At 38.2% G+C, this 18,958-nt stretch overlaps 1 protein-coding gene across 3 annotated transcripts in view; it reads right to left on the reverse strand.

Annotated features, from left to right (window-relative positions):
* Positions 1–18,958, reverse strand: part of PSEN1 (presenilin 1) — a 78,658-nt gene that overhangs the window by 31,512 nt on the left and 28,188 nt on the right. For all 3 annotated transcript variants that reach the window (XM_041758704.1, XM_041758702.1, XM_041758703.1), the window contains exons 4-7: positions 14,258–14,505; positions 12,006–12,147; positions 2,965–3,032; positions 1,770–1,990 (exon numbers count right to left, since the gene is read on the reverse strand). In XM_041758704.1, coding sequence (XP_041614638.1) covers positions 1,770–1,990; positions 2,965–3,032; positions 12,006–12,147; positions 14,258–14,505 — 679 coding nt within the window. The remainder of the gene's footprint in view (positions 1–1,769; positions 1,991–2,964; positions 3,033–12,005; positions 12,148–14,257; positions 14,506–18,958) is intronic.

An 18,958-nucleotide genomic window follows, 5' to 3' on the forward strand; every position in this document is an offset into this window, starting at 1 on the left:
AGATTGGTGAATGTTTAACAGTATAAATAGGCTTACATAAAATTGTAAATGAGGAAATGTTGCCTCCAGATCCCAAAAAGGCATAAAAGATACTGGGGTTGTTTTAACATTGTGGGTGTAGGGAGATTCCATTGTTATTGCTATTTCTTGTCAGTGTCAGAGATACAAAAGACCAATTTTCAGGAATTCAAGTGGAGTGGCAAAGCCTTGTACTATGTACAGGCAAATGCCCACCCTCTTTTTTTTTTGAGCTCCTGTGTGAATATTTTTATGTCTTCAATGAATATGTCAAATTAATCTTTTCAGAGGATAATATCATCAATGTGATGTTATACTTATGCCCCTGGAGAAAGTTGGATGTGATTAAGATCTAGCCAACAAAAACTGTACACAATGGTAGAGCTGCATAAGAATTCCATGAGTAGCCATGTAAAGATATAGTGTGTCCCTCTGACGGTGAGGGCAAACTGTAGCTGCTGAAAAAGGCACTGAATAGAACATATTAGTAAAACGTCTGACTGCAGAGTATTTACCAGCTACTGATTGGATGGAGGCCAGAACTAGCCAGATTAAAGCTATGTAGTAATAGATGAGTATTCTGCAAACCATCAAGTACTACATAACCTAAGATCTTTATGAAAAGCGCAGAGAGTACTTGACTTCTATAGTTCTAGGACTGATTGCTCAAATATTAGAATAGAACTAATTTAATTCTATTATTTCCAAGGACTTTTTCTTCATCAGTCAAATGGCGATGATGAGGATTCTTACTACAGGTCACCTGACATTTCAATAAGCATTTGAATAGGGATAAAATTATAATATAGAGGCTACATACTGACCTCTAAAATTGGATCTCTTTTTGGCTTTCATACAGGGTGATAGCCATAGAGTACACATCTATACAGCTGCTTTTCTCATTCAAGACAAGGGTACACTGTGTTCGGAACCCATGTGACACAAGTTGTTAATGAATTTGAATTTCCCACTACCCAAAAAAAGTTTTATTTTTAAAAGAATAAATCTACCCAAGTTGCCTAAAAAAAGTAGGTAACCTAATTTTTATTTTAAAAACTAATGAGCAGGCAGCCCAGGTGGCTCAGCGGTTTAGCGCTGCCTTCAGCCCAGGGTGTGATCCTGGAGACCTGGGATCGAGTCCCAGGTTGGGCTTCCTGGGTGGAGCCTACTCCTCCCTCTGCCTGTGTCTCTGCCTCCCTGTCTCTCTCTCTCTCTCTCTCTCTGTGTGTGTCTCTCCTGAATGAATGAATGAATGAATGAATGAATGAATGAATAAATAAATAAATAAATAAATAACAAAAAAAACTAATGAGCATCTTATGTGTGTGGAGAAGCACTCTGCTAGTGCTTTTCAACATAGGTTCTGAACTATTCCAGCTCTGGAAGCACTGTGTCTGTTTTCAAAATGAGGAAACCGAAGCTCAAAGACTGAGACATTTTCTTAGCATCACAAACATGGCGTGGTGGATGCAGGATTTAAATCTAAGTTTTCTGACCAGAAGTCTTGGATCCTTCCACTAATTCATCACTGGCTTAAATTGGGAGGCAGTAAGAAAAGATCTTTAAAGAATTTAACCTCAAAAAAATGGAAATCTTTATATGAAAAAGACACTATAGCTAATTAATTATTTACTGAAGAGCTATGGGATGTAACTGTTATCACTTTCCTAAGTCAAGATAACTGGAAAAGGAAGGGAAACACACCAGTGAGGTACTTCTGTGATGAACAAAATGTCAGTCTTGAGTTTTACCATATACTGAAATCACAGCCAAGATGAGCCACGCTGTCCATTCTGGAAGGTACTTGATAAATACCAGGGCCATGAGGGCACTGATCATAATGAGATATGCCTGCTGGAGTCGCAGTGGCCCTTTCCAGTGAATTGCAATCATTCCCACCACACCAAAATTCCAGATCAGCAGCGCAACAGTAATGTAGTCCATGGCAACATTGTAGGTTTTAAACACTTCCCTGAAAAAAATTAAACAGAAATCTAAAAATATTTATGTACAGTAATTTTCATCAAAATGTTGTTTAATGGTTCCTTCAAATTATTCATATCCTACCTTCATGTTTTTTTACCATATCTTATATCAAACTGTGCTGTTATTTAACAGTTTTCTTTAAATTAATTCACTTTTTCCCTCAAGTTGAGCTTACTTTAACAGAAAACTCAGTGTCATTCATATAAATGGGAAACCAGTATCATAGGTCATAGCTGTAAAAATAAGTACAAAAACTAAAAAAAGGCTATATACTATTGAAAATGCCACAATGAAAAGGAACCCTAGGGATGTCTGGGTGGGTCAGCAGTGGAGCGTCTGCCTTCAGCTCAGGGTGTGATCCGGGAATGCCTGGATCTATTTTCACATCAGGTTCTCTGCATGGAACCTACTTCTCCCTTTGTCTATGTCTCTGCCTCTCTCTCTGTCTCTCATGAATAAATAAATCAAATCTTAAAAAAAAAAAAGAAAAGAAACCCTAGTTTAAAAATATCTGAAATCAGAAAAATAAATACGCACAATAAATTTTATAGCTGGACATATGTTATTTTCATAAAATGAAATTTAGTGCAGCCATTAAAAAATATAATGCTAACCAGTCTTTTTTTTTTTTTTAAAGACTTTATTTATTTATTTATGAGAGACAGACAGAGAGTTAGAGACACAGGCAGAGGGAGAAGCAGGCTCTGTGCAGGGAGCCTGATGTGGGACTCGATCCCAGGATTCCAGGATCACGCCCTGGGCCAAAGGCAAGCATTAAACTGCTGAGCCATCCAGGGATCCCAATACTAACCAGTGTTAAATATACCAACTACAAACTATATGTGGTAACAATTATAATTTAAGAGTATTTCATCAACAGAGTACATGGCTTTAAGTGACAGTTATATAGCTCAAAAAGAGTTAATTTCTGAAAAACAGACCAAATATTCCACCACTTACCCCAAGTAAATGAATGAGAAAAAGAACAGCAACAATAGAGATGAGATAATAAGCCAGGCATGAATGACCTAGAAAAGAAAGCATTTCAATATAATTAACAGATCTCATAACCTTAAAAAAAGGTAAATGTCTTACTTCAAAAGCAATATATTATTTCTGCATATGTTATGCTTTTCAAATGGCAAAACTCAAACTGACTTTGGGATCAGTACATACTTATATTGGAACTGTTTGGTACTGAACTACTCAAAATAGAAAATAGAAAATTAAAAAAAAAAAAAGAAAAAGAAAGAAAGATAGATAGAAAGAAAGAAAATAGAAAATTCATGGGGTGCCTAGATGGCTCAGTGGTTGAGCATCTTGTCTGACTTAGGTTGTGATCCCAGGGTCCTGGGATCAAGTCCCACATCAGGCTCCCTGCACAGAGCCTGCTTCTCCCTCGGCCTGTGTCTCTGCCTCTCTCTGGGTCTCTCATAAATGAAGAAAGAGAAAAGAAAGAGAAGAAAGAGAAGAAAAGAAAGAGAGAAAGAGAAAAAGAGAGAAAGAGAGAAAGAAAGAGAGAAAGAAGGAAAGAAAGAAAGAAAAAAGAAAAGAAAGAAAAAGAAAAAGGAAAAGGAAAGGAAAGGAAAGAAAAGAAAAGAAAAAAGAAAAGAAAAGAAAAGAAAAGGAAAGAAAAGAAAAGAAAAGAAGGAAGGAAAGAAAAGAAAAGAAGGAAGGAAAGAAAAGAAAAGAAAGAAAGGAAGGAAGGAAGGAAGGAAGGAAAGAAAGAAAGAAAGAAAGAAAGAAAGAAAATTCAGCAAGACATATATAGAACCTTGTTCCTTTCAAAATATGTGAAATATGTGAAATTAAAAAATAATGTGAATTTAAAAAATAATGCTTTCTAAAATTATCAACAGGGATCCCTGGGTGGCGCAGTGGTTTAGCGCCTGCCTTTGGCCCAGGGCACGATCTTGGAGACCCGGGATCGAATCCCACATCGGGCTCCCGGTGCATGGAGCCTGCTTCTCCCTCTGCCTATGTCTCTGCCTCTCTCTCTCTCTGTGTGACTATCATAAATAAATTTTAAAAAATTAAAAAAAAATAAAATAAAATAATCAACAAAGTCAACATTTAAACTTTAGGGAAGCAGTATGTTCAATGGAAATTTTTGTGGTATTTCTGAAATAAAAATATACTGAATAAAATAAAATTCAATGAAACTGAAAATCAGATATTCCATTAAGTAACTTATGTATACATACATTAACTGCATTTTAAAAATAGGCCTTTTAAGTTATATAGCCATTTGATAAAATAACATTCCAAATCAGTAATAATTCAGTAAGAATTCAGTAAGAATTATAATGCTTTCTATGTTTACATGGCTCATTAATAAGTAATAATATTACAAATTCTTTGGAACATTTACAAGTCAGTCTAACCTTATGCAGAATTCATAGACTATGTAAACATTAGTCACTATTAGTTGCATACAGCTTATGAATATGAGAGAGACAATCAGATCTGACTTTTGTAATCTTTTACACAAGATGAACATTTTTTAAAATTTTTATTTATTTTTAAAGATTTTATTTATTTATTCATGAGAGACACACAGAGAGAGAGGCAGAGACACAGGCAGAGGGAGAAGCAGGCTCCATGCAGGGAGCCTGATGTGGGACTCGATCCTGGGTCTGCAGGATCACGCCCTGGACTGAAGGCGGCATTCAAACCGCTGAGCCACGGGGGCTGCCCAAGATGAACATTTTAAATGGTAATTTTATGTAATGGATGTAATTGGGAAAATACTATACAACTCAGGGAGCCTGGGTTTGGTTTTTTTTTTTTTTTTTTAGGATTTTTACTTATTTATTCATGAGAGAGAGAGAGAGAGAGAGAGAGAGGCAGAGACACAGGCAGAGGGAGAAGCAGGCTCCATGTAGGGAGCCTGACATGGGACTCGATCCCAGGTCTCCAGGATCAGGCCCTGGGCTGAAGGCGGTGCTAAACCGCTGAGCCACAGGGGCTGCCCGAGCCTGGGGTTTTTAAGAACAGAACAGAGAAACACAAAGAATTGTCAAGTAATTTCTAACCAAAACTGAAATTATTTTGAGGTGGATACACCCATTATATGCTTTAATCTTTCAATGAAGTTTACTGTTTAATAACAGAAGGAGTTATTTAACCAACAACTTTCCCAAACACCATCTCTCTCTTTTTTTAAGATTTTATTTATCTATTCATGAGACACACAGAGAGAGGCAGACAGAGGCAGAAGCAGAAGGAGAAGTAGGCCCCTGCTGAGAGCCCTGTGCAGAACTGGATCCCAGGATTACTACTCAAGCAGAAGGCAGATGCTCAACCACTGAGCCATCAGGTGCCCCTCCAAAACATCATCTCTTAACCAGAATATTGTCTTCATTAATAACAACAAAAAATCTACACCCACTTCCCAGATTTAGTTGTTCCAATAATCAGGCTCTAAGCTATGAAAATCTAGTCATGATTAAAATATACATTTTCTCTTGTTTTGATCACCTAAGGTGATCTGTAATTATTTCTTTGAAAGAAAACATTTCTTAAAAATTCTCGCTGTGTCTTGTTCTTTATAACAACTTCATAAAATGGTACAATTTGGGAAGAGGTTAAAAGAATGGTTTTACATTGAAGTTGATAATCTTTGGACATCTGAATATTCTAAATTGACTGTCTATATACAACCAACTTAATTTCTGGTGTTCTTCCACAAAAACTTCTCCTGATAATTTATTATAAAAATTTTCAAGAGGCACCAGGGTGGTTCAGTTGGTTAAATGTCTGCCTCAGCTCAGATCGTGATCTCAGGGTCTTGGGATCAAGCCTGCATCTCCTTTTCCATCTGTCTTCCCTCCCCACTCGTGCTTTCTCTGTCAAGTAAAATCTTAAAATATATATATATATTTTTCCCAAACACACAGCAAAATTTAAAGAATTTTATAGGTAATACCTAACACCTACCATTCACATATTGCTATACTTGCTTTGTAGCATTTTTAACCACCTATTAGTCCTTTTTAATACATATCAAAGTAAATTGAAGACATCTGTACATCTCCCTCTCAAAATATTCAAATTTAGCAAAATATTCTAAAGGGAGCCCTTACTCTATTTTATCTGCAGAAAATCCAATAAAGCTTAAGCAGAAAGGAACCTTTCCTCATGCATCTCATCCCATAGTGCTCAAAGTCTCAGCTTCAGAGATAATCCAACTTACAAAACTAAAAAGTATATAAAATATTACAAAACAGAAAAGCTTTAAAAAGTGGGAGATGTACGTTGGTACTCTGTATTCATTTTAAGAAAGCACTTTTCTGAATACAAGAGTAATATATGTATATAACACTGAGAAGATTAAAAAAAAAAAAAAACACTGAGAAGATACAGAAACACTAAAGGAAAGAAACCATTCCCACTGACCAGTGACAACCAGTCATTATTAATGTTTTTTTTTTTCAGGCATGTTTTCTGTCTGCATGTATAAAGACCTTTTAACAACATTGTATCAAGTAATATACAGTTTAGCATTCTGTTTTTTAAAACTCTTTTATTATAGACACATTCTCATGCCACCAAATATTTTTTGAAAATAATTTTTAGGGATCCCTGGGTGGCGCAGCGGTTTGGCGTCTGCCTCTGGCCCAGGGCGCGATCCTGGAGACCCGGGATCGAATCCCACGTCGGGCTCCCGGTGCATGGAGCCTGCTTCTCCCTCTGCCTGTGTCTCTGCCTCTCTCTCTATCTCTCTGTGACTATCATAAATAAATAAAAATTAAAAAAAAAAAAAAAGAAAATGATTTTTAAATGACTCAATTAGGGATCCCTGGGTGGCGCAGCAGTTTGGCGCCTGCCTTTGGCCCAGGGCGCGATCCTGGAGACCCGGGATCGAATCCCATATCAGGCTCCCGGTGCATGGAGCCTGCTTCTCCCTCCGCCTGTGTCTCTGCCTCTCTCTCTCTGTGACTATCATAAATAAATAAAAATTAAAAAATAAATGACTCAATTATAATATTCTACATATATGGATGAATCCACAATTTAACCTGTTTTTTTTTTATTTTTTTTAATATATTTTTTTTAATTTTTATTTATGATAGTCACACAGAGAGAGAGAGAGGCAGAGACACAGGGAGAGGGAGAAGCAGGCTCCATGCCCCGGGAGCCCGACGTGGGATTCGATCCCGGGTCTCCAGGATCGCGCCCTGGGCCAAAGGCAGGCGCTAAACCGCTGCGCCACCCAGGGATCCCAACCTGTTTTTTTTTTTTAATTTTTTTTTTTTTATTTATTTATGATAGTCACACACAGAGAGAGAGAGAGGCAGAGACACAGGCAGAGGGAGAAGCAGGCTCCATGCACCGGGAGCCCGACGTGGGATTCGATCCCGGGTCTCCAGGATCGCGCCCTGGGCTAAAGGCAGGCGCCAAACTGCTGCGCCACCCAGGGATCCCTTAACCTGTTTTTATTTATTTAACCTTTTTTATTCCATATTTCTTATAGAATTTATGGTTTTCCACTTTATACCAATTATAATTAATGCTAAGATAAAAAAAAAATGCTAAGATAAAAACCCTAGCATGCATATATTTTTCTGCATTTCAGATTCTTTCAGATATATTGTGGAAGCAAAATATGAAGTCAAAAGGTATGGACTTTTTCTAATTACTATTGATATACATTGGCTTAGGGACTTCACACACACAAAAAAATGTATTAATCTTTACCAAGTCAATACATGAAATGCTATTTTAATGTTTCTGTTTTTACCACTGAGGAAACATATATATAAATCTCTCTCTTTCTCCTGGTCATATTTCTTTTATAATTCCTCTGGCTTGCGTTTTTAAAAATTTATTAGGATGTTCATTTTTTTTTAAGAGTTTTTAAAAGTAGTCTACACATCCAATGTGGGCCTGAAACTTACAACTCTGAGATCAAGAGCTGCATGATCTAATGTTCATATTCATAATGTTCATGTTTATAATTTCCTGGATGATTTATAAATGCTCTTCATATTGTAAAGATATTAGCCCTCTGTCTGTAATAATAGTTTCTGGTCACTGATGTTATGTTATGATTTTCTGAATTATTACCTGAATTCAAAGCCTCTTCTCATGATGACTAAATAGCATTTCCCCTTTTTCTAGAACATCACGTGGTAAAACAGGCTTTTTTTCTCATCTTGCAAAAATCCCTAGTTCAGCTTTCCTGTGCTAAAGGCTCTGAAAGAAAAGAGCCCTGCTTCAGTACAGAACAGCAAGCATCTCCTCTAAACTCTGAACTATCCAGGCCAGAAATCATGTGGGCTTAATAAGTTATATTGTTTCAACTATAACGGTGATATGTAATAATTAACTGTCTTTTCAGTTCCTACCTTTTTAAAGTCTGTTTGGTCTTTGAGCTTATCGTGCTTCTCATAGACATTGCGCAACCAACCACTGACATAACAAATCCTCTGGGTTTATTTCCAAACAGGTCCTGGCAAGTTTCTGAATTTCTGACTCAAAAGCTCCTTTTATTGTACACTAGGAATCAAAGTAAACAACTTGTTCCTATAGAATTGGCTGTGCCTGCTAAGACTTGAACTTAACATAAAACAAAACAACAACAAAAAAACTAACACGAATGAACAAATAACTGTGGAAATATAGCTGAAAAAAGACCCTTTTAGACTGTCTAAAATGAGATCTAACTAGGGGTGCTTACATGGCTCTCAGTCTGTTAAACGGCTGCTTTCAGCTCAGCTCAGGTCATGATCCATGGGTCCTGGGAAGGAGCCCCAAACCCTACTTCATCAGGTTTCCCTGCTTAGCAGAGGATCTGCTTCTCCCTCTGCCCTTTCCTCTGCTCATGCCCTCTCTCTCAAATTAAAAACATCTTTAAAAATAAAATGAGGGGATCCCTGGGTGGCTCAGCGGTTTAGCACCTGCCTTTGGCCCAGGGCGCGATCCTGGAGTCCCAGGATCGAGTCCTGGGTCGGGCTCCCGGCATGGAGCCTGCTTCTCCCTCCTCCTGTGTTTCTGCCTGCCTCTCTCTCTCTCATGAATAAATAAATAAATAAATCTTAAAAAAAAATTAAAAAAATAAAATGAGATGTAACCAGAAGATGCACAAAACAGACCAAAAATATATCAAGGCAGGTTCAAGGTGCCATGGAGTAAAAACATCTACCCTGTCTCTACCGCCGAACACAACCATAAAACCTGGATAGAATACATGCAGCTGCTAGCTGAGGACTCGGACAAGGGAACAGAGTCAGGTGGGCTGGGGAATTAGAAGTGAGTTTACCACTCTTTCCCCTCCATCAGAACTCAATGCAACCCCGAGTGGGCATGGGTGAGAGCTCTAGGAGAAGCCTAGGTCTGGATAAGGAACAGAAAAGAGGTCTCCTAACATCAAAAGAGAACACAAAAATCTCACTTTTTGGTTTTTTCCTTTCAACATTCTCTCACATTCAGCTCTGAAACCATCCTGTGGGGGTGGCAATAGGGGTTGCAGGAGCCTAAAACTTCAGAGGGAGGGGAAGTTTCCTAGCTGGAGGAGCTGTAGTTCTCAGAAAGCAGGGCAGATGGCACTTGCTTTATTTCTCTCTCTGTCCTACCACTTCTTGGCCCTGTCGGTAAAATAAAACCCAGCTTTCTGGCTACAGGAATGGAATGGGGATGTCGAAAAGAATCAAAGTACCAGGGAGATCACAGAAAGAAGAAACTGAAGAAAGCAAACTTTTAAAACTGGAATGAACTTATGGGCCCATCTTACGGTGTGTAGGTATGGGTATGACCCTAAACAGGATACAGACTCCCCATAAAATGTGAAGAACAAAAGTAGCATACAATCTAGGTAAGACACAATGTGAGTCCAATAAAGCAGAGAAACAGAACTAGCAAGTAAACATGTATATGCAGAAAAAGTAATTGTCATGAGGATATTTAAATAGGGGAAGGAAAATGCTTTGCAGCATGGGTCTTTACATCATTTGCTCTCTGGTTTTCTAAGTATTGATGACTATTTCCCATCATCATATACATCTTTGTCTTCAATCTTTTCCACTTGCTAATGTCAGACTGTAGATGGTCATCACTTAGGTTAACACTTCCACCCACTCAAATGTTCAAGATGCAAGGTTAAATTGTGTATAATTTTCAAGTTCAAGAACACTGGAAAGGTATTTGATCTTACTAGTAATTAACCAAATACAAATTAAGGCATTTTGTTTCCCCTATAAAAATTAGCACAGAATTTTTAAAAATCAATGCTGGTAAAGGTAGGATAAGACAGTCTCATTCACTACTAGTGTTAAGTACAAACTGGTACTATCATTTTGAAAAAAGGAATTTTGCACACCATCATAATTAAAAATATGTAGATAGGGGTGCTCGAGTCACTCAGTTAGTTAAGCATCTGCTTTTGGCTCAGGTCATAATCCCATGCCCCTTGCTTAGCAGGGGGTCTGCTTCTCCCTCTCCCTCTATCCCTGCCCCGACTAGTGCTCTCTCTTGTGCTCTTTCTCAAATAAATAAATAAAATTTAGAAAATGTAGATAATTTGCCCCATAAATTATGTGTCTAGGCTTTTACCCTAAGGAAATAATTTGAAAAACTGAAAAAGCTCCATAAAGACATTGTTTTTTAGAATAGTAAAAAAACATGGAAATGACTTAAATGTCCAACATCAGGGAAATTAGGGTAAGTAAATTACAATACACCCCTTGAGTCAAATGTAGCCTTTAGACATATTTTCTGAGAATTCACAATATGGAAAAATGCTTATGCCAAAATAAAAGTTAAGAAAGGACACATATGGGATCCCTGGGTGGCGCAGCGGTTTGGCGCCTGCCTTTGGCCCAGGGCGCGATCCTGGAGACCCGGGATCGAATCCCACATCAGGCTCCCAGTGCACGGAGCCTGCTTCTCCCTCTGCCTGTGTCTCTGCGCCTCTCTCTCTCTCTGACTATCATAAATAAATAAAAATTAAAAAAAAAAAAAAAGAAAAAAAAGAAAGGACACATATTAAAAAAAAAAAAAAAGAAAGGACACATATTGATTACACATTTTAACCATGTTACAGCATTATATAGAAATAAATACTAGAAGGAAATAAAGTAGATCAATATTTGGAAAGTTATCATTTATTTCTTTTATTTGAGAAAGACCAGTCTCATGATTTATATTGTGATTTTTCTAAGGCATGAATCTGAAATATGTCCCAGGTGGCTAAAATTCAGGAGTAAAACCCTTAGCTTGAGGGTGACCTAGGGGAGCAGACGCTGTCTTTCCTGCATAATCTCCCCTGCCCTTACTTCCCAAGGAAAGAACTAGTGCTACTTACTGCAGGAGATGATAATAGTGAGGGAATGGATGGCTCCCAATGTAGAAGTGGAAATATAACCAGTGACCAATGAATTTAACACCAGTGTCTGAAGAAGGCTCTACTGGTCTGCACTCAAGAAAAGTCTGGATTTTTTTAAGTTATATTACTTTATAGGGACAGTTATATCCTATAGTACTATTTGTAAATGAGGGAATTCACAGAGGTCTTAGGATATATCCTGGAATGTCCTAAGTATACTGCAAATCAAAATGTTAAAACCGGGCAGCCCCGGTGGCTCAGTGGTTTAGCGCCTGCCTTCAGCCCAGGGCGTGATCCTGGAGACCCGGGATCGAGTCCCACATCAGGCTCCCTGCATGGAACCTGCTTCTCCCTCTGCCTGTGTCTCTGTCTCTCTCGCTCTCTGTGTTTCTCTCATGAATAAATAAAATGTTGTGTTAAAAAAAAATGTTAAAACCATTTAGTGTGATAGGATACAAAAACATTTTCAATTATGTCTTTTTGTATTTTTTTAATGTTCTACAATAAGAGGGGGGAACAAAAGAAAAAAAAACAAAAAAAAATAAGGGGGCGGACTAAAAATTAAATCAGTTCTAAAATATAAGGCCCTTTTCTCTACTAGAACAATTAATGTGACAAGAAAACCCAATCACACAAAGAACATGGTAGAAAACAAATCTCCATGTCTCATGCTCACCTTATAGCACCTGTATTTATACAGAACTACCAGGAGAATAGTCATGACAACAATGACGCTGATCATGATAGCAGCATTCAGAATTGAGTGCAGGGCTCTCTGCCCCACGGTCTCAGTATCTTCCGTGAAGGGGGTATAGATTCTATAATAAAACAAAATACAAAAGCCCAAAGTAAGTATTAATGGATATCTCAAACCACATTCCTCTCCAACACCAGTTTTGTTTCCTTGATTCAACTGGTATCTTATAAGTGACTTTTACCCATCTCAGCAATCTAGCCAAGAATTGTGGAAGCAAATTTGCCATACTCTAAGTGCTTCAAAATAAAAGGAGAGATCTAAAATGTAGAGGTGGATTTTTGTGAGCCAGACACTGGCTCCATCTAGTGGATGTTTCAAATTGAAGTAATTACTCCTCAAATGTTCTTTGTCCACATTAGCGATTTGTTTAAAGAACTGGATTCTACTACATAAACTACCTGTGCTACAAGTCCTTGTCAAAGGAAAGTGGCTTATGTAATGGCTTACAATTATTTTTTTTATCTACAGGTTGACTGCAACTGGAGTTGTTTTGATACAACATCACATATCCATTTTCCCCTTGGTTTCTCATTCACATAAACATACTTTCAGTCCAGGTTTCAATGTTCCCAGCTAAAAGAATTGATTTCTGACTCCCTTACAGTTAGATGTGGCTGAGACAAAGTACGGCCAATGAGTTAAAAGCGGATGTGTTGTGTGGAACTTCTAAGAAAGGCGTTAAATCTGCTGAGAGATGTGTCTTATGTCTTTTTCTCCCCCACTCCACTCCTTCATGCTTCCTGTTGTCTGAATTAAAGCCTGGGGCTCCAGAACCGATAAGGTACTTTGAGTAACCTAAAGGATAGAAGCCAAAGAAAAAGAAAGGAGCCTGAGTCTTTGATGAATGTGAAGTCACACTACCAATGTGTACTGATCACCCTGTACTGCTCTGTGGGAAAGAGATAAAATATGTACACCATTTAAACCATTTGTTTTGATTTCCTATAATAGGGTCAGGAAACTTCCCGTTAAGGATTAGAGAATACATATTTTAAGTTTTGTGGGTCATACATTCTCTGTGGCAACCAATGAATCCTGCCATTGTAGTATGAAGGCAGCCATAGGCAATACATAAACTAATGAACCTTATTATGTTCCACTAAAACTTTATTTACAAAAATAGGTGGTGGCAGGCATATCTGTCCTATGGGCTATGGCTTGCTAACCCTGTTCTATAATATATAGCCAAAACTAACTAACTTATACAGATGATATTTCCAGTCTCTTTTGACTGCTGTCTCCAACTCTTGCCCCTTATTCATTGTCTTAGCCTTTCTCCCAAAAGGTTAAAAGCTTGGCTTTTAGAATCCCACACAGTTTGCTAATTCAAATTCCAAAATCCACTTAAAACTTTGAGCCCTATGAACTGTTCCCAATTAAAATGTTAAACTTTAAAAAAAAAAACAAAAACAAAACTTTGAGCCCTAGAGGGGCCCTATAGAGACCTAGAGACAGAACTAAATGAATCTGAATCAAAGCATTTTTCTTGAAGGTAAAGGGCTTATACCAACAGTACCAAACAATCTACACAACAAACTCAAGAGTCTAGAGAATGCCAGCTTGCATTAATTCTTCATCCTTTCATTTAAACATTTTTTTTAACTGAGTAGTTATTATATAACCAGCCGTGGGAACAATCTGCCCTCATAGGCTTTATGATATATAAGGAAATCAGGCATTAAATAATGTAAATAAGTTATATATTTGCATATTGTGACAAGTGAAAAACAAGAGGTTGCTATAAGAAAGACTACCTGAAAGGACCTAATTCTGTTATGAGGTTCAGGGAAATTACGTTTGAGGACTTAACATTTAAGCAAAGATGAGAAGGATGATAGGAATTCATCCATCCAAGTCAGAAAAGGAAAGAACATTCCAGCAGAACAATAGGACCCAATGGCCCTGAGATGGAGAAGATTAACATTCAACTCTTAACTGCTCAATTTCAAATAAATTCAGCCCTATGAGATTTAATTCCATAACTCTTATTTTCTCTACTTAAAGCATCAAGTAATAAATAACTCCTTATTCTGTCAACTGCTCTGTCAGAGAGGATGAACTCTCTAGCCTTCATGCCCCTTTCAAAGCAGAGGTCTCCAAGGTGATGATGACACACACACTACAAAGAAAAGTCATACTAGCCTTGAGAATAAAAAAACACTTATACATACAGCTGTCCATCCTTCCGGGTATAGAAGCTGACTGATTTGATGGTAGCCACGACCACCACCATACAGAGAGTCACGGGGACAAAAAGCATGATCACATGTTTGGCGCCGTATTTCAATGTCAGCTCTTCGTCTTCTTCATCATCTTGTTCCACCACCTGGTGTGAGCTACCCTGGGGTCGTCCATTAGATAATGGCTCAGGGTTGCCACGCCGCCTCCTTTCACTGCTGTGCTGTTCTCTGCTGTCATTCTAAAAGCAAAAGAGAAACTTTTTTCAAGTCAGACTCAGTAGAATCAAGGTATTCTACAAAAAACAAAAAAATGGAACAATTAGACATGAGATTAAGAAAAGACCCATCATTACTGGAGTTCTAAAAACTCGAGGCAAGAAAGAATTCACAAGAGGTGTGCAGTTTAGAAGTCTGGATGAATGGAGGCTCTTCAGTAAAGGAATCCAGGTCCTCCCTCTCAGCCGGCTCCTGGTTTACCTCATTCTCCCCCTCTGTTCTCAATATAATACAATTGTACTCATCCTCTGACACTTGGCTTAAAACTGACATGTATTACATGAGACCATATTTGCTACATCTGCCAGCAGAGTAATCTCACCATTTTCAAAATTATTTTTTTTCCTTTTTCAAATTATGAACTGTTTTCTACCTTTGGTTTCATATCAGTTATACAAGGAACTATTTCACCTTCATAATTTTTAAGTAGGTTCTAGGATCCAATGTGGGATCTCAAGGTCATGGGATCAAAAGTCACATACTCTACCAACTGAGCCAGCCAGGTGCTACTCACCTTCATTATTAATAAGACTTAAAATTGGGGTGGCTCAGTCAGTTGAACGTCTGCTTTGGCTCAAGTCATGATATTGGGGTCCTAGAATTGAGCCCAGCAGGGAGTCTGCTTCTCCCTCTGCCCCTCCTCCCACTCTCTTTAAAAAAAAAAAAAAATATATATATATATATATATATTTTTTTTTTTTTTTAAAAAAGATTTAAAATCCTTGTAGTAGGGATCCCTGGGTGGCGCAGCGGTTTGGCGCCTGCCTTTGGCCCAGGGCGCGATCCTGGAGACCCGGGATCGAATCCCACGTCGGGCTCCCAGCGCATGGAGCCTGCTTCTCCCTCTGCCTGTGTCTCTGCCTCTCTCTCTCTCTCTCTCTCTCTGTGACTATCATAAATAAATAAAAATTTAAAATAAATAAATAAAATAAAATCCTTGTAGTAATACATAAAGGATCTATTATTTCTTACAACTGCATGTAAATCTACAATTATCTCAAAAAGTTATTCAAAAGATTTTTAAAAATCTTTACAGAGAGAAATTAGGTCTTAAACAATTCTGATGCCCCTCCAGCGAGAGGCATCACCACCTTGCCCTGTATAGTGAGGGAACAATAAATATTTGATGAATGATGGCATGAAACTAGAATCTTTCTTACAGTCTATAGTTTCCTCAGTCTCTTAACCCAAACACCAATTTTATCCTTATCCTGGGTTTTCCCTTTCTTACTCTTCAAGTTCAATTTCCTTTTTGGTATTACTGTTCATATCTAAAAATCAACTTTTTGTAAAGAGGAGAGTGAATCTCAAGAGCATTAATAATAACAGTAAAAATAATAGGTAACAGGAGGAAAAGAACAGCACTCCTCCTCCTACATAAGTATAGGAGATGAAAGCAGACTGTCATTGTTGCTTGTAAAATGTAATCAGCCTGGTTAAGAACAGGTTCTCTTAGATCATGTGAGAACATGTAACTCTTTTACCTCATTTTTGACTATCGAGTTTGTTACTGTTATTCATTAAAAATATATTACACTCCTAATAATTGCTTAAAATTATTACAATGTACTGGAGACTGTGATATGTGCTTTACATTAAATTCTCACAGCCACCCCATTATCACTACTTTTTAGGTAGGGAAATGGCCACAGCTAGGAAGCATTACAGAGAGGGTTTAAACCCAGGCATGCTCGACTACAGAAACCAAGCTTTAACCACCTCTCAATGTGCTGTTCACAAGACAACAGGGGAACTCTGCAGACTCGGTGTGGGCTCAGTTGTCTTCTACTTTACTTTGAAGATATTCATCCCATAAATAATTATGAATTCAATATTCCAGGTACTGTGCTATGGCAATACTGAAATTAAAAAGATCTAGATGTTGTTCTTAAGGAGATCATAAGTTGGCTTTAATACAGGCTAAATATTATATCAGAGACATGAATAAAGTGCTGCAGGACTGATCATTCCGTGTGGTCCAGAAAGGCAGCATTAAGATTCCTTTTTTTTTTTTTTTTTTTAATGATAGTCGCACACAGAGAGAGAGAGAGAGAGAGAGAGAGAGAGGCAGAGACACAGGCAGAGGGAGAAGCAGGCTTCATGCACCGGGAGCCTGACATGGGATTCGATCCTGGGTCTCCAGGACCGTGCCCTGGGCCAAAGGCAGGCGCTAAACCACTGCGCCACCCAGAGATCCCAGCATTAAGATTCCTAAGCAGAAGAGTGAGTGGAAGGTTAATGGGCTCCAAGTGGAGACATGACAGTGGCACAGAGGTATGAAATTAAAAAGCAAGGCCTACTCAGAAAATCAGTGAGTACTCCTAGGCTGGCTGGAGAACACCGTTTGTCAGGGTTGGTGGCAGGAAAAGGTTAGGAACAAGTATAAAAAATTTCATTTGCCATGCCCAAGGACTTTAGACTTTGTCCTGTAGGCAATAAAAAGTCATAAATTGTTAAGACTGAAGTAGTGACACATTAGATTGTTTCATTTTAAAGAAACCTGACTGCGTGGCAATGGAAAATAGGAGATATATGAGAAAGATATTTCAAAAGAACAGACAGGGCTTTGGGGCAAATTACATGTGAATGGTTAGAAAGGAGTCAAGGATGACTGGAGGTTTCTGGAATAAAGGGTTGACTGGAAAGGTGATGATGGCATTAATAGAGCAGGGAACACAAGGTGAGCAGGCAGAAGAAGAGGAGAGCTATTTTAAAAATAGGGAGATAGGTGAGTGTGAGGTACCTGCAACCAGGCAGCAAAGTTCAAGGGTAGAGTTGGGGGGAGCCATTAGAGTCTCTACAGTTATGGAAATGAATGAAATCTCAGGGAGAGAGTATAGATGGAAAGCAGAACAGTGCGGACTTGTTGGTCATTATGTAATGTAACACCTGTGAAAAGAAAAACAGAGTGGATGATTACCATGGAGAGAAGTGAATAACCCCTAAGCTTCAGCAGCAGGTGATAGAAAAACCAGCCAAAGAGATTAAGAGAAAAATAAGGGAGAGGGAAGAAATCCCAGGAATCAGTACATCACAGCAGCCAAAGGAGGTTTACATTTCAGGGGTGTCACTGACAGGCAGTATGAGAGCTGAAAAGCCACTGAATTTAGCTATGGGAAGTTGGCCAATATTTTTACAAAAGTAAAACAGTTAAGAGGGAAATAAGATCATATATTATAATAAACTGGAGGATGAATGGAAACAGAAGTTAAAAGCAATCATTCTTTGAAGCAAAAAGAATAAAAGATGTGACAACAGAAAGGATTCACATTTGAAAACATTTTAGGGACATTAGACTTTAGCATTCTCATGAAGTCAAAGAACAAGTAAAACTAACAGAAGAGATTGAGGATACAAGACAGGGAGATAACTCATGGAACAGAGCAGGTGATAAATGGAGGTGAACAGGAGAGAAGAGTTGGCTTTACAAAGGAAGTGGTGCCCTCTACCTCAGTCTGGAGTTCGGGAGTAGCTCTTTGACCTCACAGAGAAAATATTTATGAAGAGTTAAACCTTATGAGGAATGGAAAGGAAACAATTACAAAGCACAAAAGGAAAAAAAACAACAACAACAAAGCACAAAAGGTAGAAATGTATACACCACTCAATAAGATAATCTTTGCTGAACACAAGTCATTGGAGTGACCAAAGTCCAGCTGGAAGACAATGTAGGCTCTGGAGGATAGGGACACAGTGTGAAGGCTGGAAAGCAGAGAGTTGAGGCAATTCATATTTCTATTTTCTTTGAGGGAGGTGACTAAGTCACATGCTAAGAATGTTTTGTGACTAATGTTCAGCAATACAATTATGAACTTAAGGCGTTGATTACTGTGCAATATAAACCAAAATACAATAATAGCTCTCTTTATATAGCATTTGATAATTTACTAAGCATGCTCACATTATTCCTTTTTAAGATTTTATTTATTTATTCATGAGAGACACACAGAGAGAAAGGCAGAGACATAGGCAGAGGGAGAAGCAGGCTCCATGCAAGGAGCCCAATGTGGGATTCGAATCCGGAACCCTGGGATCACACCCTGAGCCAAAGGCAGACGCTCAACCGCTGAGCCACCCAGGCGTCGTCCCATCATTTATTCTTTTCATATATTCAGAGGTTTTGGTAGATGAACACTAAAACAATTTGTCCAAAATCTTAAGGCCAGAAAATAGCAGAGGCAGGAATCAAATTCTTGTCTCTTGCTTCGTTCGAAATCTATGTTCCTTCTATGGTACCACAGTTGTCCTATTAGGCTACATGAACAGTTTAATTGGGTAAGTCTGGCATGAAAGAAGCAATCATAATAGGTTCATTCACAGTACTCAACTGGATGTTCTGGTTTATAATGAACATTAACTAACCCCACCCTGCCCCACCCTTGAAGCTGATATGGGATGCTAGAGCACTTGTGTAGT

Source organism: Vulpes lagopus, chromosome 6 (assembly GCF_018345385.1).
Source record: "Vulpes lagopus strain Blue_001 chromosome 6, ASM1834538v1, whole genome shotgun sequence".
NCBI lineage: Eukaryota > Metazoa > Chordata > Mammalia > Carnivora > Canidae > Vulpes > Vulpes lagopus.